The sequence below is a fragment of the Diabrotica undecimpunctata genome, chromosome 8, assembly GCF_040954645.1.
Source record: "Diabrotica undecimpunctata isolate CICGRU chromosome 8, icDiaUnde3, whole genome shotgun sequence".
NCBI classification, from domain to species: Eukaryota; Metazoa; Arthropoda; class Insecta; order Coleoptera; family Chrysomelidae; genus Diabrotica; species Diabrotica undecimpunctata.
The window spans coordinates 67,023,748-67,049,635 of record NC_092810.1 but is presented as its reverse complement, the minus strand read 5'-3'; the positions used below and the strand labels follow the sequence as shown (position 1 = coordinate 67,049,635).

General features: G+C 32.0%; 1 protein-coding gene across 1 annotated transcript in view; it reads right to left on the bottom strand.

Moving 5' to 3' along the window:
* The window catches only part of LOC140448876 (otoferlin-like), a 576,219-nt gene that overhangs the window by 152,209 nt on the left and 398,122 nt on the right, over positions 1-25,888 (bottom strand). The window contains exon 11 of the mRNA XM_072542001.1: positions 15,972-16,158. Coding sequence (XP_072398102.1) covers positions 15,972-16,158 — 187 coding nt within the window. The remainder of the gene's footprint in view (positions 1-15,971; positions 16,159-25,888) is intronic.

Sequence of the window (25,888 nt, the reverse complement as noted above, 5' to 3'; positions counted from 1 at the left end):
AAAAATTACAATATATGATAAACAACTATATAAATATGACATAAACCCAAATTACAATATTGACTTTAATACTCTGGAACAAGTTCAGGTATACTTCTTAAGGGACTACAGCAATTTGCCTTTATCTTTAAGAAAATTAATGTTTATATCACAGAGTTCACAATTGGTCAAATATTGTTATATGCTATATACAGATGCATCCAAAGTGCTTCGAGTGGAAGCTATTAATTTCAAATCATCCATGTACAACAGATGATTAAGCCTCGCCACAACAGTATTGTTATTTTTGATGCTAAATCCTGAATCAGTAGCTAAGATAGTGGGTTCATCGCTAAACAGAACCAAAGTGGACTCAACGAGTCCCCCTGGAAGAGGCCCCGGTTAATTGGGATATCTTCAGTTTCGATATTGGTTTCACCAGGTATTTGAAGGTGAACTTTAGTCTTCCACTCTGCCATTATATACTTTAAAAAAGTCACTAGATTATCATCGATTTTATATATTTTCAATACATCTATAAGCCATTCATGCGACACTGAATCAAAGACCTTCTTGTAGTCAATGAAGGCAGTAAAAAGGTTCCTTTTTTTGGTGTATGCCTGGTTAGAAATGACTGAGTCGATAATAAGTTGTTCTTTACAGCCCATGGAGCCCTTAGCGCATCCTTTCTGTTGAGGCTCTATGATATTGTTTAGAGCACAGTGTTGGTAGATACGCCGGGCTACACAGGACGTGACCAATTTGTACAAAGTTGGAAGACAAGTAATTGGGCGGTACTTAGCTGGATCTTGGGTGTTATTTTGATCCTTTGGTATTAGGTAAGTGATTCCCTGTATAAGAAATGATGGTGTTTCCTGCGGATTAGAGATAACATAATTAATCAATACTGACAAACACTCATGAACACTCTTTAACCAGAAGTTCTGAACTCCGTCTGGTCCAGGAGATTTCCAGTTATAAAGCTCTTTGATAGTACGTATTTGAAACTTCTTTGGTGGTGAAGGGTTCGTAAGGAATATTATTGTAATGTTGACAGTTGTTCGTTGTGTCTTCAATCCATCCAGCATTGGTGTTATGAGTAGCTAGCGTTGTAAGTTGATATCCCCAGAACTCATGAATTTCTTCTTGGCTTGGGTATGGTTTATTTTCATTTTCTATAGTGGAATTAAGTTTCCTATAAAACGCCAGGCATTGTCTTTTATACTTATTGTCAAAGTTAATTACATTGGATTTTGGTTTTTGTCATTGGATCGTTTTAACCTTAATTTAACATCTGCCACAAGAGGTTGGTGATGAGATCCAATATTTGCTCCTGGAAAGGTAGTGACTTTTTGACTGCATTTCAGAAGCGCACACTTACAAGTATATAATCTATTTAGTTTCTTGAAGACCCAGGGTTGTTGCCATTATCCAATGGGGCTTTCTATGTATATATATATATATATATATACATTTGTATATTATATATATACACATATATGTTTATATATATATGTTATATATATATATATATATATATATATATATATATATATATATATATATATATATATATATATATAGGGTGAGTCATAACTATTGGGACATAGACTAAGGACAGGTTATTTGGACCAAAATATGGCTATTGGGCCAAATATGCCCAAATAAAATGTTGATGAGAAAAAAGATACAGGGTGTTAAAGTTAATTTTTGTTTTTCGTTTTTTGCTAATAGTTTCCCTGTATATTTATAAATTGCTATCAAAATTGGCACAGAGGCATAACTGTCGATTTCCCAATATATATATATATATATACATATATATATATATATATATATATACATATATATATATATATATATATATATATATATATATATATATATATATATATATATATATATATATATATAATTAAAACAATTATGTTTCTTAGTCACTTAAAAAATGATATAATTTTTTAAGTGACTATTTTATAAAAAATTATATATTAATTAAATCAAGACCCAGAAACACGTGTTAGGGAGTGGTAAGAGACTTAAATTAAATCGAAACGCAACCGTCTTCGTATATTTATCGTCCTTACTCGACGCAATGAGTACAAGAATGATGGTAATTTATATGGGTAAATTGTTGATGCATAGTGGAATATAAATATTCCCAGCATCGCTCTGAATGGCTTGATTAAGCTTGGGTATACAATTTACTTTAATTGCTATCGACACATTTAACTTCATATATATATATATATATATATATATATATATATATATATATATATATATATATATATAGTTGTTGCTTAAGTAGTTTATATCAGGTGTTTGCAATGATCATGTCGTTATCTTTACAGAATTCATGCAATCTTTGTCCGATCTTTGTCTCGATCGATATGTTGTCCAAGACCATAATAACCTACAGTTTTACCTCGTCGACCTTCTCCAATTTTTGTAAGATGTGTACGATTTGACCATTATTATTAATTTCTTTTAGGTCTAAATTTTGTGCTAAAGAAAACAAATATATTTTTCACCTATTGTAAAAACTCAACAAGGAAACTAAATTCCTGTAGCTGGCTGTATACCATGTATCACAAAAAAATTTATTTAAAAATTCCTTTATAAAAGGTATAATATTAAAAATCCTATCAGGCTACATCACAGAACGTTTTCGGAATTAATATCACCATCAACAAGTCCTCGCAGAGACTTCGTCTCAGGACTAGCAACCTCCAGTGGAGTCTTACGTTATCATGTTATCTATTCTTGTTGTAACTTAAACATTATAGTTTATAAAGTTAAAAAATGTAACTCAAAGTTAATTTAACAACATTTAAAGGGTTTTTACCTATATATTTAGTGGCTTCAAACATGTACATCCAGAGAGCACTGATGATGGAATATTAATTTCAAAAACGTTCTGTGATGTAGCCTGATAGGGTTTTTAATATTATATCTTTTATAAAGAAATTTTGAAATACTTGTTTTATTGTAAAAAACTTTCCACATACTTTAATTAGGTAAATTATTATTAAGGGAATCAACTTTTTTCCACACCGTGTGTGTAAAGTTTCTTATAGTATACCAATTTGATGCACTTATAACGGCTGCTAATAGTTAGAGTGAAAAAAATAAAAAGAAATTAAAAAAAGTGCCACAAACTTAACTTAATGACTGATTAACGTAGACATAAGCAAATATTCTAAACTACTAGATTATTTTAAACAAAAATAGCTTGGGTAAAAGTCTAATACATTTTCAAGGAGGAAATGAATACATTTTTATTGAATGCTCTCAACAACAAATATTTGTTCTTTAAAGTAACATTTTTAAGTATTAAATTTGGTTTTAGTTACTTTATTTATAAACTCATAGGTTGTATTAATACTACGAAAGACGGAGCCTGCGAGGTTTCTGGAGCACATGAATGCACCGTTGGAAGCACAGACCTTTTCTAAGCCTTGGAGGACATCAAAGTTAATACTGCTCTCCAAAGCTGAGGACAATTTAGTTTTTGCTAATGAAAAAGGACGACTGGTGCAATCGTGAATGTATTCGACGCACTGCACAACAGGGGTATGAACATCACTGGGCAATCCTGCTGTTGTTCGATGTTGGGAATGCATTCAATATGTTGCAGTGTTATAAGGTAATGAAAACAATGGAGTAGGGAGAATATCCTGGTTGCCTGTGGTGGCGGAGTATCTACCCGAAAGAAGAATTGTGGTGGAAAAGAACACGATCGTCGACGTAACGGCTGGGGTTCTCAGGGATCTGTCTTGGACCCGAGGCTATGGAATCTGGCATATAATTGTAAATACGGAGAAGGTACAACCCATAACGCGAGCGTGGTCGTAAAGATATTATGGATAACACAGTACATTGGACAAAGATACTGATCTCGAACCTAAAAGATTGTGTAAACTGTTACAGGCGACTGAGTTATTGCCTAATGCAGGTGCTCACAGGAGAAGGGTATTTTAGGTCCTACCTCTCTAGGTTGGGAAAGGGCGACACCGACGAATGCCTATACTGCGACACCCGGACACTGTGACACATACAATGATGAAGTGTAATAAATAAATAGTAGAAAGAAGCAGAATGGAAAGAGAGAAAGGTGTAAATTTTGTGACAGTAAGAGAAATGATGTGGAGAGTGCGGTGCTGCTTTCAACATTCAGATATGTGAGAACATTTTTGGGAACTACTCTAGCGTAACAGGTTAGCTAAGGCTGAATTACACGCAAAGAACCCCACCATAGTTTATTTCTTTTGATACCATACATATCTGGGATGAGAGAATTTTCCTCGTAGAAGTAGTGAAAAATTTTCTCAGGATTTTTCTTTCCCAAATTTCTAACTTTTTTTCTTCATTTTGATTCATTGTCCAAGTGTCACATGCATACAATACTGTTGATCTCACTATTGTTTCACAAGTTCAAATCTTAGCTGCACTGGACTCGGTTTTTGCCTTTAACAGTGCGTTTAATGATGCCTCAACCACCGTTTATATATTTCTCTCTCTTTGCCTCCTCTATTTGTAACTGTTACTCCAAGATACTTAAATTCTGTTACCTTCTCAAATTTATAATCTGCCTCATTCATTCTCAAAGTGATCCATTTATTATTTTCTTCTGCATTTTCTTCTTTTATTTCCCTATTCGTGTTTTTTTCTTGATTTATAATCAAGCCATATTTTCTAGCTTTTCTTTAAATTTGGCGAACACTTTTTGAAGTTCTAATCTTGAACGTGTCAGAAATACCAAGTCATCTGCAAAACTTAGGCATTGTTGTCTTTTGTTAAGAATAGTGCCGCTTGTCTGGATTTTGGCTACTCTAATTATTTTTTCTAGTACTAGGTTGAAGTCTGTTGTTAGGGGATCTCCCTGTTTTAATATTCTATTGACGTTAAATGGATTTGAAAGACTTGCTTCTATCATAAATTTATCGACTGTATTAGTTAGTGTCATGTTAACTAATCGTATCAGTTTCTCTGATATTCCTAGGGATCTCATCGCTTCGTAAAGTTCGTTCTGTAAGATAAAGCCAAAGGCCTGTTTAAAATAAATAAAGAGCATATGCAAACCTAGGTTTCAAAACTGTTGTTTTGCAATAACTTTAGCATAAAAATTTGACCGATTGTTGTTCTTATCTGTCTGAAACCAGCCTTATGTTCTGATATTAGCTCTATCTCGTAGGTTTTTAATCTACTTATTAATTTTATTAATTATATTTGAAATATTTGATACAAAAACACTTTGATGAACCCAAAACAAATCTTTATTGACTACATATCAAACACAACTAGTTGAATATTTTACCTGTAACCTCTGAAATATAATGCGATAATTAGCAGTACATGAGCGTCGCGAGTGGCGTTTATAATTACATGACCAATACATTACATCACCCCACCCTAAAATTCTATTTATAACTAAATTCAGGAACACAACAAAACTAAACTTCTTAATACTATATTTCGAATCCAAAACGTTTTGGTTCTTTTCTAGATCTAATTGGACGTCTATGTGGGATGCCTGACTCTTGGATAACATCACTATCCTTTTGAGAGTCTAGCTGAGGCTCCCCACCTAGATTTCCTGTTGAGTTTGTAGCGACTTGGATAACATTTTCCTCGTTATTTTTAATATTATTTTCCTCTGATCTATCGTGCATCGTCTCAGAAAATGTAATACCTTTTAAATTACTATTAAAAACTATTTTAATTTGATTACAATGTCTTTTCCACGTAAGTTTACTACCTAACGGATTTACCAAATATGCTCTTCTACCTAAAATTCGTAAAATATTTGCTTTGCACCACGATACCTTGGTGTTTCTATAATCTTTAACTAAAACGATATCCCCCACTACAAACTCTACCTGACTCCTCCCCCTATAATATTTCTTATTATTTTCTTGCGCTTGCATCAAGTTACGTCTAATTTGTGTTAAATCAACTGGGTTTGATTGTTGTTTTTGTAAATCAACAGGTTTAATTAAATCTAGACGCGTTCGCAAAGCCCTTCCAAAAAATATCTTAGCGGGAGAAGTACCTGTCGACAGGTGCACTGTGTTCCTATATGTTAATAAAAATTTAGACAATGATAAATTAATATTTCTTTGATCAATATCTTTTAACAAAAAATGCTTGAGTGTTTTAACACTATTTTCAGCAGCATCGTTGCAATGTGCTGAAAAAGGAGGTATTGTTATATGTTTAATACCATTAATTAAAGTAAAATGTTTAAATTCCTGCGATGTAAGCTGCGGGCCGTTATCGCTGACAAGTACTTCCGGTAAACCATAATGAGCAAAACACTCCCTAAGTTTAACAATCGTAGCCATTGAGGTGATTGAAGATATTGGACAAACTTCCACCCATTTAGAAAAAGTATCCAAAATTATAAGAAAATTAGTTTTTCGTGTTTCGGCAAAATCTATATGCACGCGTGACCAAACATTTTGAGGAATGCTCCAGCCTTGCAAAGGAACCTTAGGTGGATCTGCCTGCATGCTCTGACAAGGAATGCAATTCTTGCTGAGAACTTCAATTTCTGTATTTAATGATGGCCACCAAATATAAGACCTAGCTAATAATGTCATCTTAACTATACCAAAGTGAGCTTTATGCAATTCATTTAGTAATTTATTTCGTAGTTTACTAGGAACAATTACTCTTTGTCCCCACAATAAGACGCCATCTTCAATAGATATTTCATTTCGTTTAAGGAAGTAGGGTTTAATTTCTAATTCAACATTTTTTGGCCATTTGGTCATAACATATTTAGTTACACGAGACAAAATCGTATCTAATTCTGTTTCTTTCCTTATCTCATTCACATTAATAGGAATTTCTTCGCTTTCTACTAAATAATATAAATTAACAGTTTCCTCTATATTAAACTTAGAAGAATCTAGCCTTATCGACTTATTTGAAGGCAATCTACTTAAAAAGTCTGCTACATTGTTTTGTGTCGATACATGCTTTATAATAAAATTAAAACCACTTAAAAATACTGCATATCGCTGCAATCTATTGGCCGCCGTAACCGGTATCCCATTTTTAGGGCCAAAAATGGATACTAACGCCTTGTTATCTGTGATTAAATTGAACTTCTTCCCATATAAATATTGGTAGAGTCGAATAAGCCTTTTCGGTATCGCTGAGCGTTCTACTAGCAAAATAGATTGGTTTCTCGCTACCATCTTTAAAACCATGCGAGAGAACAGCTCCGATCCCATAATCTGAACTATCAACCGTCAAATTTAATTCTAAGTTTGGATCGTAATGAACTTATACTAGATCTGAAGCTAACATTTGTTTAATAGTGTCAAAAGCTAATTGACATTCTTCATCCCAGTGCCAAACTACATTTTGTTTTAAAAGCTTATATAAACAATGAACAATGTTTGGGAGATATGGAATGAATCGATTATAATAATTTATACTTCCCAAAAACGATTTTAGTTGTGTCACATTCGTAGGTTCTGGGATTTCCTCAATAGCCCGAATTTTATCTTGACTTTTATGCAAGCCCCTTTTATCAATTATAAATCCGAGATAAGATACTGATTCCGCAAAAAACGTACATTTTTCTTTTTTTACTGTAAGACCACATTCTTGTAAAATCGCTAAAACTTTACACAAATTCCTAGTGTGTTCTTCCCTATTCCTTCCTGTAATTAGAATATCGTCTAAAAAAATAGATATACTTGGCATATTGAGAAATATTTGTTCCATAATACGTTGTAACTGGGATGGACCTGATACAACTAAATACGGTAGCCGATTAAATGCAAATAATCCCTTATGCGTACTAATAACCGTATATTTACGAAAATCTGGATGAATCACAACTTGCTGATAAGCTTGACTCAGGTCAATTTTAGAAAACTCTTGACCACCCTGCAACTTAGCAAATAAATCATCGATCCGTGGTAGCGGATATTTATCCGCTTCGATAAAAGGATTGATAGTTATTTTGAAATCACCACAAATCCTAACACCTCCATCATTTTTTAAAATAGGTACTATGGGTGTTCCCCATTCCGAAAATTCAACTGCAGATATAATGCCCTTCTGGACCATTTTATCTAATTCCATCTCTACCTTGTTTCTTAAAGAAAAAGGAACCACTCTGGGTTTAAAAAATTTAGGTCTGGCATCTGGTTTAATATTAAATTTTAACTGAAATTTATTAAATGTGCCCAATTTGTCAGAAACTACAGTGGGAAAATCTTTCATTAACTTCCCCATTATTTCATTATTTTTATCTGCTTCAATAAAATTTAATTCCCTGAAACCCATATTATAACACCTAATAAAATTTCTACCTAGCAAGGCTGGAGTTTCTCGATGCATAACATAAAAATCCAAATTGTTTGTTTGTTTTGAAAAAGTTACTGGTAAGTTAATTTTACCTTTAGGATGAATCTTGCCTCCCGAAAAATTAACTAACGATACATTAACTTGAGATAATGGTTGTGTATTAAAATATTTGTTATATATACTAAAAGGTAAGACAGAGACAGCGGCACCCGAATCTAATTCAAATTTAAACATTTTACCTTTAATATTAATATCAATATGAATTGGCGGATCATTATTTGATGATATACACAATACAGATGGTTCAGTTCCTTCTTCCAATAAATTTAAAAATCTTTTTCTACATACCAGTTTTAAGTGTCCTCGAATGTTACATAAATTGCAGATATAATCCTTATAGGGACATACTGAAGGCAGATGTCTTTTAGCACACCGGAAGCACTTTTGAACACTACCACTGAACTCACGATTATAATCCGAACTATGTCTCTGCATCCCTGAAGTTGAAGGTCTAGTCTCCTTAAATCGCCGTTCTTGTTGATGTGTTCTGGCATCCCCACACTGTGATACTTGCAATATTTCCTTACTGCAACTTCCACTAGTTATTTGACGCTCCTCTCTTTCTTCTACTGGTTCCATTTTCACCACACTTCTGCTATCTTCTACTTCGTTAATGCCAGTTATTGCTGCTTCTTCAATTTGTGATGTTTCCATAGCTTTATTAAATGTGATATCTGACTTCAGTGCAAATAGCGTATTCTTTACTTTTCCCTCATTATATTTTGAAATAAACATATCTGTTAATTTCGTTCCCAAATTATTTCCAAATTCACAAGTACCGGCTAGTTTTTTTAAACGTACACTCCAATCTTGTACACTTTCACTTTTAGCCTTGGAAGCACCATAAAACTTTGCTCTTTCTACCCACACTAAACAAGTTTTGTTATAGTAGCTATCTCATAGCTATCTAGCCTTTTTACAATGACATTGAATTCACATTTCAGGTTTTTTAGGCACGGACAAGTTGGATAACAAGATATAAGCTTCTTCTGAAAGGCTATATAACAAAATAGCTCTTTTAATATTAACATCTGGAATTTCTCTAGCGATGAAATATTGTTTTAACCTTTTTATAAACACATTCCATTCACAAATTCTGGGATTAAATTCAAAATTTAACGATAAATCTAATTTTCCCTCTTTCGACATTTTGTATTCACTTTATACACAATTTAAAAATGTTTTTATCCTCGTCGCCATGAAATATTTGACACAAAAACACTTTGATAAACCCAAAACAAATCTTTATTGACTACATATCAAACACAACTATAATTATAGTTGAGTATTTTACCTGTAACCTCTGAAATATAATGCGATAATTAGCAGTACATGAGCGTCGCGAGTGGGGTTTATAATTACATGGCCAATACATTACAATATTAATATCATTTTTGCTAATACTTTATATACTACTTCTAAAAGTGCGATTTCTCTGTAATTTTTACAGACAGTTTTATCACCTTTCCTGTGAATTAAGTAGATAAGAGCTGTGTTCCATTGCTTTAACATTTTTTCGTTTTTCCGAATTTTTTTAATAAGTCGAGCTATATTTTGCTGCAGTGTATCTCCTCTTTTAATATTTCTGCCTGCAATTTGCTTTTTCATGCACTTTTATTATTTTTTAAAACTTTTATTACTTCTGTTACCTCCTGCCTGTCGGTCCATTTAATATTGACATTAATATTAAATACCGTGAATAGCATTATTCGTGTATCACGATAACGAAGGATTTTATTCTTTACCAATTGATATGGCATTATTGCTGAGGTTACTGTATATTAAGTTCAATACATTATCTCTGAATCATGTGTATTTTTTCGTCAGATAAAAATGTTTCATAAAAAAAATTGATATAGCATTATTGCTGAGGTTACTGTATATTAAGTTTAATACATTATCTCTGAACCATGTGTATTTTTTCGTCAGATATAAATGTTTCATTTTCAAACTTGTTTCCAATTTTAAAAATAGATTACAATCTGAGAGAGTATAATTTGCAAAACGGCCAGCTAATCCATAATAAAATTGATTAAAGTCCTGTGTTGCACTCGAGATATTTTACTGATATGAACAGCGAAAATACGATAACAAATGAAAACGTGACAAATGAATATTCTGCACGCAATTCCCAAAACGACTAATGTAAATTTTAACGCGTAAAACTCCAACCAGCAAAAATGGTTTATATGTACATAATGTTCCCCAAATTTTTAACAAAATTTTTATCACTGACTAATTAGATATATTAGATATATTTTAAAACTTTTAATATTCGTAGATATTATGGTGTTTTTCAAAAGGCTCTCTTTGGGACATTTTGTTTTTTTTTTAATTAGCAGTACTCTTATCCTTTATAATAAGATCATTTTTTTTACAAAAAACAGTATTTTTAATTACCAATAAAATTGACAAATTGTTAGTTTCTGAAAAGTACCTTACCTTAACAACAAGTTTAACAATTTAAAGTTTTGATGTGTAAAACACAGCCCATCCAGACAGATTAACCGGAGCAGGGGCGTCAATAATAATTCGAAAGAAAAAAAACGCTACTTCCCTAATAACATAAAAACATGACATACAGGCAACCAATGTAGTAATGAATTGACGACCCAATCAGAGCGGTTTATTTTCTACAAAATTACTGAGTAAACAAAGAATTATTTATATAATTATTTAGAAAAAATATCAACAAATTCCTAGCAAGAGTTGACTACAACGCGAATCACACCATCTGTGGATCTTATCTAACAGCGCCAGGAAGACGTATAAATCTGTATGAAGTAATTCAAGAATTAAGTCTTAATTATTTCGTTAGTTATACTCAATTTGCTGACCAACAGACATCAAAAAAATCAGATTACCTTGACTTCTTTGTAATCAAAGGATTTTTCAACAAATATTTAACAATCGAATCTAATTACAATACATGCTACCAACTGGAATTTATTTAGAGAAATAATAAAGAACGAAGGACATCTAAAGATCTCATTATAAACACAACAAGAATTGGAAAATCAAGTACAAAAATTCACAAAATGAATACAGGATGATTATATGATGGTGTTGATTGCCCTTATGGAAATCAACACCATCATTAATCAATGTTTAAAATAGAAGCTCTTGTAAGAGAAAATAGAGAAAAAAGCCATCTAAGAAAAATCTGTACAAGATTCTAAAGATAGAACCAGTTACAATCTGGTACTACATCTTATCCAAAGCAACTTAAAAATTACGACAATCCAAACAATATATCCCACCTATAAGAAAATCTGACGAGGTTAGCTACAAAAAAATAAAAAATAGAAGTTTTGGCTAAACACCTTTTACTTATGGTGCCGTTTTTTACCGAAGATTGGTGATTACTTCTTTAAACGCTTACTTATCTTTTGCAACGTGAAATATCTGTTCAACACTGAGGTTAGTCCTATCTCTGATATTCTTTAGCCAAGGTTTCTTCTTTCTTCTCAAGCCTCTTTGATATCTACTTTTCCTTAAATGATGACGTGTAGAAAAGAGTATTTATCGTTTCGAAGTATATGTTTATAAGCTTTCTGCAATGTCCAATTCGTCTTAACACTTCTTCGTTTGAGACTTGCCTATCATCTGTAAATGTATACCCTTGATGTATTACTTCCAATTGTTGTTTTTCTTCTTCTGATAGTTGGAGATTTCCATTGGAGTTTATTATAACTTGTGGTGTTCTGTTCCATGGATTATCCCTAATTTCTTTCAGTTTCTTATGTAGGTTATGTTTGTCGTGTTTCATTTTAAATTCTTCTATTTTTTGCAATTTTCATCCATCCAGCGTCCTTTAGCTTCCTTGATCTGCGTTTCTACTAGTTTATTAATTTTATTTTCTTTTTATTTATTTGTATTTAAGTATTTTCGTTTTTCTTCTATGAGCTTTAAAATATCTTGTATTATCCAGTGTTTTTTGACACTTGGTTCTTTTCTGGACACTGTTAATATATTTTTGGAAAGCTTCTGTGAATGCTGGCGTAATTGCTTCATTTATTTGTTATTGACATTTTTCACCCTCAAGCTTTGACAAATCTAGTCCCAATTTTGCTTTTCTTTCTTTTGTTTTCTCAGTTTAATGTTAACGTTGGCAAGAAGTAGATTGCGGTCGGAGTCTGCATCAGCACTAGGATATGTTTTCACGCTTTTAATCCCATTTTTAAATATTCTGTTAAGAAGAATGTAATCGATTTGGTTTCTTATCAGATTATTTTTATTGTCTCCTGGTGCACTCCATGTATGAAGTCTCCTTGGTGGTAATTGATGAAAGTTGATTGTGATGACTAGTTGTTTTTCTTGACAATATTTTACTAATCGGTCTCCTCTTTCGTTTCTTATTCCTAGACCATAATGCCCTAAAATATCTTCCACTTTCCCTTTACCGATTTTGGCGTTAAAGTCGCCCATTATTTTGTTAGCTTAATGTTTTTATGTTTTTCGTTAGATATATATCTCAATAAAATAAACGTAGGTCATTATTGGTGCTGCTTAACGTTAGAGTATAAATTTGAATTATGTTTATTGGGTGGGTTTTCACCTGTAACATTATTCTTCTTTCATTATAGGGAATAAAGTTAGAGACATACAGTTGTAGTGCTCTTTTAATCATGATTTCTACACCATTTTTGTGATCATCAGTACTTCTACCCGGGTAATAAAGAACAATATCGTTATGATAACATTGTTTACCACTGGGCCATTTTACTTCGCTAAGGCCTATTTTAAGTCTGCTTATTTCTAGTGACAATGTTGCCAGTTTTATATAATGTTCGTACACTCCACATTGCAATACAATTTATATTTATTTTGTTTTTTCGCCTGGAGATTCTTGGCACTCCTGTCTCAGTTAAGAGACGCCAGGCACTCGCGGCCGTTTTGTTTTGACTTTCCATTAGTGATTTTTCTTGAGATATCCTTAGGGATCTTTAATGCAGTGGTTTTCTTTGTCTTTTGCAACCTTATGCCGAACACCTAGAACCAGTTTAATACCCTCTTCTAATACGAGAAGATACATATGACGAAATTTATAAACTTCCTTGATTTTAAAAATACTAACCGATAAACCGATAAAACATATTAAACCAAAGAATGTACATTACATTTTAAAAAGTTATAGATATATAATACAAATATACTGAGCACTGCAATCCAGTTCCCCCAGTGCGTCAGAGAAACTGATGCAAAGCAGTCCTTGCGTCTCTTTTAATGGGCTGGGTTTATCGACCACGTGACCTAAACGACCAATGAGAAGGTCACGTTGTCGTTAAACCCGATCGAGTAGAAAGAGATGCAAGAATTGCTTTGCGTCAGTTTTCTCTGTAGCACTGGGGAAACGGGCCTTTATTGCAGCGCTCAGTCTATTTGTATTATATGTCTATATAAAAACTTAAGCTAGATCATGAAAGTGTCTCAGGACATGAATTAATTACTGAGAAAGTCATGAAAAAATGACTGTAAAAAGGTAAACTTATGTTAACTTATATTACATATAGTATCATAAGACTTAAATATAGCACAACGGAAAAAGCGCAAATAATCCTAGCACCAAATCTATAAAACCTCAACACGAGACAACCTCTAACCGACTAATAAACCTACTAAAAGTATGAAAAAATTACTAGCTAAAAGACTAATAAAAATCATTGTAGAAACAAAACTTACACCAACATACTCATTTGATTTTAGGGACAAACCTTTAACAAATAAAAAATCCATGGAATGATGTAATTATTCTAAAATTATTTTAAAAACAAGGAACATTGCCCTGCTGCATTCATCGAAGTGTTAAACCTTCGACAAGGTGTGGCATCAAAGACTTTTATGCAAATTAAAAAATAGTCTACGTCAGAATATGTATAACAGGGTACAACCGCAACCAATTTTCAATAAACCAAAAATGGGAGATGAAAGTCAATTACTCAAAATCAAGCCACATAGATTTTTCTAAATCTTATCGCAATTCTTCTCAAATTTTACTTATTTTACTTTTATTTTACTTATAGCAATTATGGAGTATAGTGAGAGCATACAAGGAAATACTACACCATCTGAGTTATGCTGATGATACTGTTTTGATAAGAAATTTTGCTACTTGCCATTTCTATCCCGGGCTTCCGGCTAACCCCCCTTTGTAGGTTAAAAAAATGTTTCAAACCAGAAATGTAGCTCAGATAATTTTAAACAAAAAGGTTTTTAGCACTTTTTATGTAGAATAAACCGTTTACCCAGAAACAACGCTTGAAGCAACCGGTGATTTTGAATATCAATTATGCTCGCGAAATCAATTTTTTAAATACGATTGGTATCAACTTAATATTAAAAATTTGACATCTTTTGATAAAAGTCTCTCATCGACTAAAATCAAAATGCATTTTAAAGGTGAAGAGTGTATCTTTTGTCATCAATTTTTGCATATTGTCCCAAATGAATTCAGTTTCTTTAAAGTTCTTAAATAAATAAACGTTGCGCGATTTTTGCCATTTTTACGATCCTCATGAGATCAATAAAATTTATCACTTTCATTGACAAAAATTTCATAAAATTTCGATTAAAAGTTTTGCCAACAAATATGATGTATTTGTAATATGCCTAAAAACGCTAAATTTAAACTTTCACATTAGAAACGATCTTACGTCACGGAAAATACTTCCACAAAGAATTGGGTAAAAGTTGTAGCTGAAATTGTGTAGTATCGAAAAACGTACTTGTACAATCGAAAAAAAAAAAAATGAGTTTTAAAAGTTTTAGATCGTTTGTAATGGGAAAGTTTGAATTCAGTGTGTGTTTTTAGGTATATTACAAATGTCTCATATTCGTTTCTAAAACTCAAAATCGAAATTTTATCTACAACTTTTGAAAAGTACGCTCTAACAATGGAAATTACATAGTAACTGGTCAAAAGAAGTGAAAAATTTTATTAATCTTATGAGAATCGTAAAAAAAAGCAAAAATCGCGCAACGATTATTTATTTAACGGATTTATAAAAACTGACATCATTTGCAGCAAAATAAAAAAATTGCATACGAAAGATTCATTCTTGGCCTTTAAAAAGTATTATGATTTTTGTCGATAGGACACTGTGATTAAAAGATAGAATTTTTACCGTCGAGTTAATACAAATTTTATTTAAAATTATTCATTTTACGCACGTAACTGACATTCAAATCACCGGTTATTTCTGAGAGAACGGGCGTATTCTACACACAAATGTTAATAATTTTTTTTGTTTAAAATTATCTCAGCTTCATTTTTTATTTTTTTCTACGGCGTACAGATTCTTGGTGAATTGTGAATTGATCCCCCCCATGCTGCGAGGGGGCGTTTTAGGAAAAAATCGGGGATAGGAAGTGGTAAACATTTTTACATCTTTTTTGGAGTCCCAAAATTGACATTATCAGCAAAATTTAGCCTGTTTGTATGATTTTTAGGGGTGAAATGCCAGACGAATGGATATCAAGCATTTATAATTTACCACAAAAAATACACTCAGTAATTGGATTTCAGCATTATTTAAAACCTATTTAATTTAAAACTCTGTTTAAAAAGATAAAAAGTTTAGAATGTATGTATTAAATCTCACCTTTTTCCCCGTCGTTCGAAATCGTTTTCAAATCGATGAAATGCGTTCCAATGACCGTCGGTTTTACCGGATCGTTGTCTCTCAGTTGAATTTTTATCCGTTGGCACAAAGGCGGAAACATCTCCGTGAAAATTAACTGCTCGTTCCACACGGGTGCATAGCTGTGTTTTTTAACGCTTGTTTTACCCTAGAACATAGCAATTTAAAGAGCCAATTAGTCTTTTCACTGGCAGCTCTAAAACATGATCAAGCAATGCCCGGAACTTTGAACGAAGTTAAGTGAAAAAGAGGATAAATAAATCTGCATCGTATTTTTTAAAACAGTGCCTCATTTTTTACTTAACTAAAGCGCCTTCAATAAAAAGTTTTTACCGTTTCACGTCAAACGGACGTAGAACCAAACGTAAAAATATATACAGTGTTGACCAAATGTTTGAAAACACCTAATTATTTCTTAAATGGATGGTACAAATTACTAAATTATACAAAATAGAGATACGAGATTTTGCGATATGAAAATTTAAATTTTAATATTTGTAATCTTACTAGATTTACTATTTTTCTGATATCATTAGTCACTTTGGTTTTTTACATATTACATCTATATTGTACCTTTATTGAAACCTCAACTTTAATACCAGTTTAACGGTATACAATACTTTTGATTTTATGTAGTCAGGAACATCTTAAAAAAATAAAACAAAAGCCTAGAAACCTCTGTTGTTAATTTGACAGTATTCTGAACGATAGTAGAATGCGTCTGTTATATTTCTCCATGTTTCTCCAAAAATTAGTACGGATTCATCAATCATTCTTTTTAACACTTGTCTGCAATAAATTCCACGTTCCAAGTATCCCTAATAAAAATATTCTTTAAGATTTAAATCAGGTAAACGATTTAAATAAAGCCAAACATTTACATCAAAATGAATTGGAGCTCCATCTTCCTGAAACCATATCTGATTAAAATTGGCTTTAAACTTGTTTTTCAGCTCACGTACAATTTTAAAGTAGCCTTTCATTACCGTTTGTTAAATTTTCTTCAAAAAATGGCCCAATTACCCGAGTATTTACTATACCAGATCATACATTTACTTTTTGTGGTCTTTGAGTATGGTTTTCATATGTCCAGTGAGGATTCACCTCACTCTAATACTGGCTAGTAATTATGTACTTTAAAAATGGACTACAACATTAAAGGGGTTTTATTATTTCATAAGGTCAATGGATCCCCAAATATGAAAAAATCGCGGAGTGCTACCATTTAAAGAAGTGCGCTTTTGAGAAGGGGGAGAGTTTGTCCCTATGCAATAGGGTACATTTGAGTGTATACTATGCAGTTTTTGTACATATACACCTACAGAAAAGTTGTTTAAAAATAAATTTCCTATCGAAATGTTACCCTTATAAAAGTTAAAAATAATTTTGTTTACCAAAAATATGTTCAAAATCTCAAAAAACATCATCCTCGACAATGATTATGTGGTTTCTGATTTTCCACCCGCTGACGTCTATTCCACAGTTATTAATGGGGGGCTTTCTGATCATGAAGCGGTATATACCAAGTTTAGCAGTTTAAAAACACCCCACTCAAAAACCCGACGATTAGGTACGATTTTTTCCACTCAAAACTTTCGTAAATTCTATAATTCATGCTTGACTTCTGACTGGAGTTTTTCTTTCGGGAACATTGACTGTAATGTTAGTAATTTTCTAAATAGAATTGTATCTATTTTTAATAAAGCATTTCCTCTATTAAACATCAGGCCAAAACATTACAAACCTTGGATTACCAAAGGCATTCGCATATCTGCGAAGAATATGCGTTCTCTGCTATATATTAAAAAAATTTAATGACAGTATCCCCATCTCTGATTATATCAATACGTACAGAAAATGCTATCTAAAACTACTCAAAGTAGCCAAAAAATCCTACTTTCATAATCGCCTAACAAGCTCCAAAAATATTTCAAAAGAAACTTGGTCAATAATAAACGATTTTCGAAATAAAACCAGTGCAGCGAATGAAACATTTTCTTTTCCTAACCCCGAAAATCTAAATGATTACTTTGTTAATGTGAGTAAAAATATAACCTCAACTATTTAGCCACAACAAGATCCAGTTTCCTATCTCTCTAATTCGAAAAACATTGCTGATACCTTCTTTTTAAGACCAGTTGATAAGACTGAACTCATTCGAACAATTCGTAGTATAAAAAGCAAATCGTCCTGTAGTACAGATGGATTATCTATTAAAATTTTCTCAAATCTTCCGCATAATGTATTGGAGGTCATGGTCTCGCTAGTAAATGATTCCCTTGAGAAAGGTATATTCCTGTTATGTTATGTGAACCTACCTTAATATTTGTAAACCTACCTTAACATGAGTGACAGGTAAAGGAGATGGACAGCGGACAGGGGTAAAAGATGGCTCGTTAGATATAATCATGTATTAAGTTTAGTTGGTCTTTAATAAAAGATATTAAAAAGAAACTGGTCGTCAATATTATTAAAAGCCCACAGAGACAACGTAACATGGTGTCAGAAGTAAAAATTCAGGTCAGATTATAGCAACGAGTATTAAAATAGTCATACAAAAGTCGAAACATGGTCTAACAGCACGTGGTGGTCTGGTTGGTTTTAAAAGAAATTTAATTAAAATGGTCAAAAGATAAAGTTCAACCATGTCGGAACAAGATTCTATAGAGCAGAATCAACCCGTTGTTGTAAAAATAAAAAGTAACGTAATAGGAAATGAAATCCAACCATTGTCAATGCAAGGAAATTTGGCACACAACTGGGGAGAGTGGAGCATAAATTTCAAAATATTTTTGAGGGCCACAGGTTTAGAGGAAGAAAACGATGCGAGAAAAGTAGCTTTATTATTGCACTATATTGGTACAGATGCAAGAAATATTTACAAGTCATTTGAGGTTAACATGGATACTGTAACATTTCAAGAAGTTGTAGGGAAATTTGAAAAATACTGTAACCCGAAGAAAAATTTAACAGTAGAAAGACATTATTTTCTTACTAGAGTACAGAAAGATGGTGAAACCATTGAAGATTTCATGACTAGTCTAAAGAATTTGAGTTTAACATGTGAATTAGGAATTTTAAAAGAAAGTTTGGTGTGTGACATGTTCATTATTGGTTTAAATCCTAAATACCATTAAATTAAGCAAAAACTATTGCAAGAAGTAGATCTGAAGACAGAAAAGGTATTACAAACTGCTCAAAATATAATTACAACTCAAATGCAAGCACAACAGTTAAATAAAAATTCAGAAGCAGTGGTATACAAAGTAGAGAAGAATAAAGATGGTCCAGGTCCGAATTTTTACCAAAATAGTAGTTACAAGAGTCACAATTCAAATGATTCAAGGTATAGAAATGAAGTCCCAGGTCCAAGTTGGAGAAATGATGATAGTCAAAGGTACAACATAGATGGTACGAACACAAACAGTCAAAGTCAGGTAACGTCAAGATATAATGGATATGCAAATCAGAGTAAGAATAGTGAAAATAATCAAGTGGTAAGAAAAGTTTGTCAAAGATGTGGTGAAAACCATAGAAATAAATGTTTAGCATTAGTAGCTATTTGTCATTATTGTAAAAAACAAGGTCATTATGCAAAATGTTGTCAAACTAAAAGAGTAAATAAAATAAATTTAAGAGAAAGTACAGTACAATCATCTAATAATGGAAATGATCCATGTTTTGTTATTAAAACTATTAGTCAGAATAGTATTAATCAGAATTGGTCAATTGTAGTCAGAATCAATAAAATAAATGTAGTATGTTATTTAGATACAGGTGCACAAGCTAATGTGATGTCAATAAAAAATTTTAATGAGGTTAATGTAGAAAAGTTAGAACTGGTACCTACATGTATAAATTTAAAGTCTTTTTCAAATGATGTCATACCTATAGTAGGAAAAGTAAATTTGTTATGTGAAATTGAGAATAGGTTAGAAAGTATTGAGTTCATTATTGTGAATTTGGAGTGTCAAACAATTTTGGGTCTAGATACTTGTCATAAACTAAAATTAATTAAAATAGTTGGTCTAGTAAGTCATGAGTCTATAATAGAGAAAAATAAACAAGTTTTTACTGGTCTAGGTTGACTACCTAATGTATGTCACTTAGAAATTGATAAAAATATTAAACCTATAATAGAACCGCCAAGAAGAATATCTTTTTCTTTACATGATAAATTAAAAGAAGAATTAAACAGAATGTTGTCTACGGGAGTAATAGAAAAAGTCAATGAAGCAAGTGAATGGGTAAACTCAATAGTCTTAGTTGAAAAAAGTAATAAAAGTTTGAGAGTTTGCCTGGATCCCCGTAATTTAAACAAAGCTATAAAAAGATGTCATTATCCTATACCAACATTTAATGAGATTAGGTCAAAATTAGCAAAAGCAAAATATTTTTCAACACTAGATGCACAGTCAGGGTTTTGGATGATACCATTAGATTTAGAGAGTTCTAAACTATGCACATTTAATACACCCTTTGGGAGGTTTAGATTTACAAGATTACCTTACGGTATAAGCTGCGCTCCTGAGATTTTTCATAAAGTAATGAATGAAATAGTAGGAGACATAGAAGAAGTTTGTTTATATATAGATGATATTTTAATTTATAGTGAAACTTTGGAAGGTCACAATAAAATACTAGAACTAGTACTAGAAAGGGCAAAACAATTCAATTTAAAATTCAATATGGACATTTTTAGTAGATTGGGACATTACTTAAAGTTCTAGTCCTTATTATTCAAAAAGTAATGGTTTGGTAGAGAGGACAGTTCAAACTGTAAAGAATATTTTTAATAAGTGTATAGAGTCAGGCTCTGATCCATATCAGGGAATGTTGCAATACAGAAATACAACGTTAGAATGTGGTTATTCTCCAGCTCAGTTATTAATGTCACGTAATTTAAGAATGAAATTACCTGTTAGTGAAAAAAATACTCATACCAAAAACAATTGATAGGGACGAATATAACAAATTTATTAAGGAAAAAGAAAGGAAAGTAAAAGAATATCATGATAGGTCAGCTAGAAACTTACCGAATCTGTTTGTTGGAGAAAATGTATTTTATAAAAAGGTTCCATCATCACCGTGGTTACCAGCTACTGTGATAGAAATAGGTCCTTTTCCAAGATCATATGTCGTCAGAACACCTGAAGGTGTACATTATTGTAGGAACAGACAACACATATTAAAGTCTGCCAGTACAATTAGTAGACAAAATAGTGAGGTGATAGTTAAGCATGAAAATAGTACAGCAGCTAGTTCCAATTTGTATGAGGCTCCAAATATGAACAACGATACATCAATTTCAAATAAAAGTTATGACAATTTAAATGTTAGCTTAAATAGGTCACATAGACTAAATGTAAGGAATCAATTTTGTACCAGAAGTGGTCGAATTGTAAATAGACCAAAAAGGTTTTCATTTTCAGAAGAGTAATGCGGCAGTGTAGTGTTGCGGGTAGATTTATTTTGTTGGGATAGTTTAGTTTTTTTTGTAAAAAAAGGGGCATGTTATGTTATGTGAACCTACCTTAATATTTGTAAACCTACCTTAACATGAGTGACAGGTAAAGGAGATGGACAGCGGACAGGGGAAAAAGATGGCTCGTTAGATATAATCATGTATTAAGTTTAGTTGGTATTTAATAAAAGATATTAAAAAGAAACTGGTCGTCAATATTATTAAAAGCCCACAGAGACAACGTAACAATTCCCTAACTGCCTAAAGACTGCCATCGTTATTCCTCTTCATTAAGGTGGAGACAAATCTGATGCCTGCAACTATAGACCTATTGCCTTGTTACCAGCACTATCAAAAATTATTGAAAAGCTTATAAAAGTTCGACTTATGCCCTTTCTCCTTAAACATAATATTTTATCGCAAAATCAGTTCGGCTTTTTGTCTAATAAATGTACTAGTGATGCCATGTTTTCTGTGTTACATGAGGTATATCTATCACTAAATAGTAACCTCTCCTCCGCCACCGTTTTCTGCGATTATTCCAAAGCCTTTGACTGCGTAAATCATGACATTCTATTAAAAAAATTAACTTTCTCTGGAATTTGGGGTGTGTCTTTGAATTGGTTCAAAACTTACTTGGTAGGTAGGAAACAATTGGTTAGAATAAAAGACACCGACTCTAGTTGTAAAGACATTGAGTGTGGAGTACCGCAAGGTTCAGTATTAGATCCCATTCTTTTTTTACTTTTCATTAATGACATCACTTACTTGAAAATTAAAGGAAAAATTTTTCTATTTGCTGATGATACCAGCATTACTTGGAGCAGCTCTAATATTTGAACGCTTCATTCAATTATAACCGCTGATTTGCTTATAATCAAGGCTTGGTCAGACTCCAACTTACTTAGCTTTAACGTGGATAAGACAGTAGCATTATCTTATAAAGGAGTCATTCAACCCTTGCTTTTGAATGAGAGCCAAATCAGTATCGTTAATTCCGTGAAATTTCTAGGTATTCTTGTCGACAGCGATCTTAAATGGTCCTTGCATACTGACTCCTTAAGGAAGAAACTAGCCTCAGTTTGCTTTGCAATAAGATCTGTTTCGAAGGAACTAAATTTATCTTCTGTCAAAATGGCATATTTCTCATTGTTCGAGTCCCATCTTCGATATGGGCTTCCATTTTGGGGTTTTAGTACAGCGGCCCAATTTGATTCTATTTTTAAGTTGCAAAAAAGAACAATTCGTTATCTATTTGGTCTCAAACAAACAACTCATTGCAAGACCTACTTAAAAAATCACGGAATTTTGACGCTTCCCTCTTTATTTATTTTGGAAACGGTTTGTTTGATTCGAAAGCATCTAAACATTTTTCCCGATAGACCTGATCATGGCTACTCCATTAGAAATTCGGATTGTAACGTTTATTTACCGATCCGTCCACTCAGCTAGTAAAGAATTCTATTCTATATAGTGCAAAAAAACTGTATAATCACCTTCCAAGAAAAATTAAATCCGCAACATCTTTCATTAAGTTTCGTAAGATGACAAAAATCTATCTCTCTGAAAGACCATATTATTCAGTTGACGAGTTTCTTAATGTATAACAAAGAAACAAAATTAGTATTGTTTATAATTACATTTGGGTGTCTCAAGCAGTGGCTACAATTTGTCTCATTTGTTGTTGTCTGTACAAATTATGTAAGTTATACAATAATTTTACTAATTTAAAATTGTATTGTTCTGTTTTTTATTATATTTGTTTTTGTTTTATACGTTTTGTACTTTTTGACTGATTTTTTTTAGCTTTGTCCATGAAATTGTTCAATAATTTTCAGTGACAATAAAGAATATTTCTATTCTATTCTCAAAAACGGAGCAAAAAAAAGAGGAACACATGCGATTTTCCTTGTTTGCCCCATAATCCACAGGGGTGTAGGTTGGTATTGCTTAAAAGAAAGAAAACTTTTATACCTTCTCTTTAAAATAACATTTAGTAAAAGTCTTGGGATTCACAGTATCCGAGATACGATTGTTCAAAGTTCGCCACACATAATTTTTGGACCACTTTTCCTATGTTTTTTTAAAAAAATAGGCATATTTAATAGTACATTACATGAAAAGAAGAAAAAAATTCTTTAACATGATCGACCGTGGAAGATTTTAGGACTAATTTTAAGCAAGAAACAATTTTTAAAATTTTGTATTATTGACGATTTTTGCTATTTACGGAAAAATATAATGCGTAAGATGTATTCACTCTTTATCTTTAAAACCCATTTTAATTTTTGTCGATAGGATACTCTAATTTAAAACTATCGAATTTTTACGTCGAGCTGATATAAATTTTATTTAAAAAATTGATTTCGCACTCGTAACATTTAAAATCGCCGGTCGCTTTAAGCGTTTTTTCTGAGAAAACGGTTCACCCTACAGAAAAAATGGTAATACATATTTTTGTTCAACGTTATCTTAGCTACAGTTCTTGTTTAAAACATTTTTTTCTACGTCGTACATATTCTTGGGGTAGATCGATGTTTTCCGCCCCCCCCCTACGAGGGATGGTTTTAGTGGAAGCCCGGAGCCCGGAGGTAGGGGTGGCAAACTTTTTTGAATTTTTTGGGCTCTCAAAATCGACATTTTCAGAATAATTTAGCTTGTTAATGTGATTTTTAGAGGTTCAGTGGCATTTTCATCTCTGTCAACTGCGACTGGCGTATTCTTTCCTTGAACATTTAGGTATATAAAAATCGATGCAAGTGTCACAATTCAACGAACTTTATCTTGGTTACCGTTAGTCCTAGAATATTTTGCAATAGACTATTTTAAAGTATAGAGATATAGGATAAAATCGATAAAAGTAGAAAACTTTGAAGAACCGTATTTTTCTTAAAATTAGTTCCATAATCTTCTACGGTAGACCATTTTAAAAAGGTAATTAATTTCATTTAATTAAATGTATCACTGTGAATAGAAAAAAGTTATTAAACAATGTTTGCGAAAAAAATAGGAAAAATGGCAAAAAAATGGTGTGACTGGCATACTTTGTAAAATGGTATCTGGGATATTGTAAATTATAAATACTTTTACCTAAACGTTATTTTGAAGAGAAAGGATAAAAACTCTAAAGCAATGCCTATACCCATGGTACAAAGAATAACAGGTATGATACTCCCGAGTGCGAAATTGGGACGAGTTCGCGCATTACGTCATAATGAGAGTGATTTTAAATATTCCCCCTAAGAACATCGGTGTTTGCATTTTTAATTAGCAATTAAGGCATTTTATAGGTTAATAGAGTTTTTATGGAACTATTTTGGATTTACTGAAATATAGGTGTTTTATTATTTTGATTTAAAAAATTAATAAATAATACAGTGAACAAAAAATAATCTGTAAAATAAATAAATTTTAAAACTTTTTTTTGTATTCTTACCTAGGAAGGTAATCTTCGTAAATTTTACGAGCTTTCTTTTGATAGGCTTGTCTTATTTGGCGCCAGTCTCAATTAGGGGATGAATCATTCGTCTATTTGCACGTTAACAGATGAAAATAATTGATAAGTAATTATCTGTAATAAAATCAACAAAACAAATAAAACACAAGGTTTTAAGTTACAATTTTCTTTAATTTTCTTTTATTTCCTATATTTCCTTACCTAAACCTAAGTGTTAGGTTTAATTTCTTAATTCTAAAATACATTTGATTTGTAATTATCTGTTCCACAATCCTCTTCGACTCTCTTTTGGAAAGTCTTTCCTGCCTTTTAAGTTGATTTATGAAGAAAATTACAGCATATTACAGCAATTTATGAAGTATTTAAAACAAATCCTTGAGGTTTTAGTATTAAATTTGTCTTCACGAGAACAAGCAATAACCCACAGTTTTCCACTACCGAGTTCTTGAGAAAACCATGAAACCTACTAGACTTATCGGCATCTCTTATCTGATTATGACCCAAACAACCAGCTACTACACAACGTATTTTATGTTTAGCTTATAAATTGTTCCTACCGAAAGAAAGTCCCTAAAAATGCAGGACGAGTATGAGTATGGTTGGGTATTAAGTACTGACTCAATAATAATTAAACATACCTTATTTATAACTTCTAAAACACCAAATTATTGTCCATATATAAAGTAGGTATACCTACAAAGCCACTATCACTTATAAAATTGAATAAAGAGTTCAAAATATTCCTAATAAAAATTTTTTTACACTTAAAAAAACAAAAGCTAAAAAATTGATAAAACTTTTAAAAAACCATTATAAACAGATATATTACAACGATATATTACAATGCCGGTAACTCTCATTGTGACGTCAAGAGTAGGGGATCTGCTGACAGCGGCCTACGCAATATCATACCTGTTATTCTTTGTACTATGGCCTATACATATACCACCGTGGAAA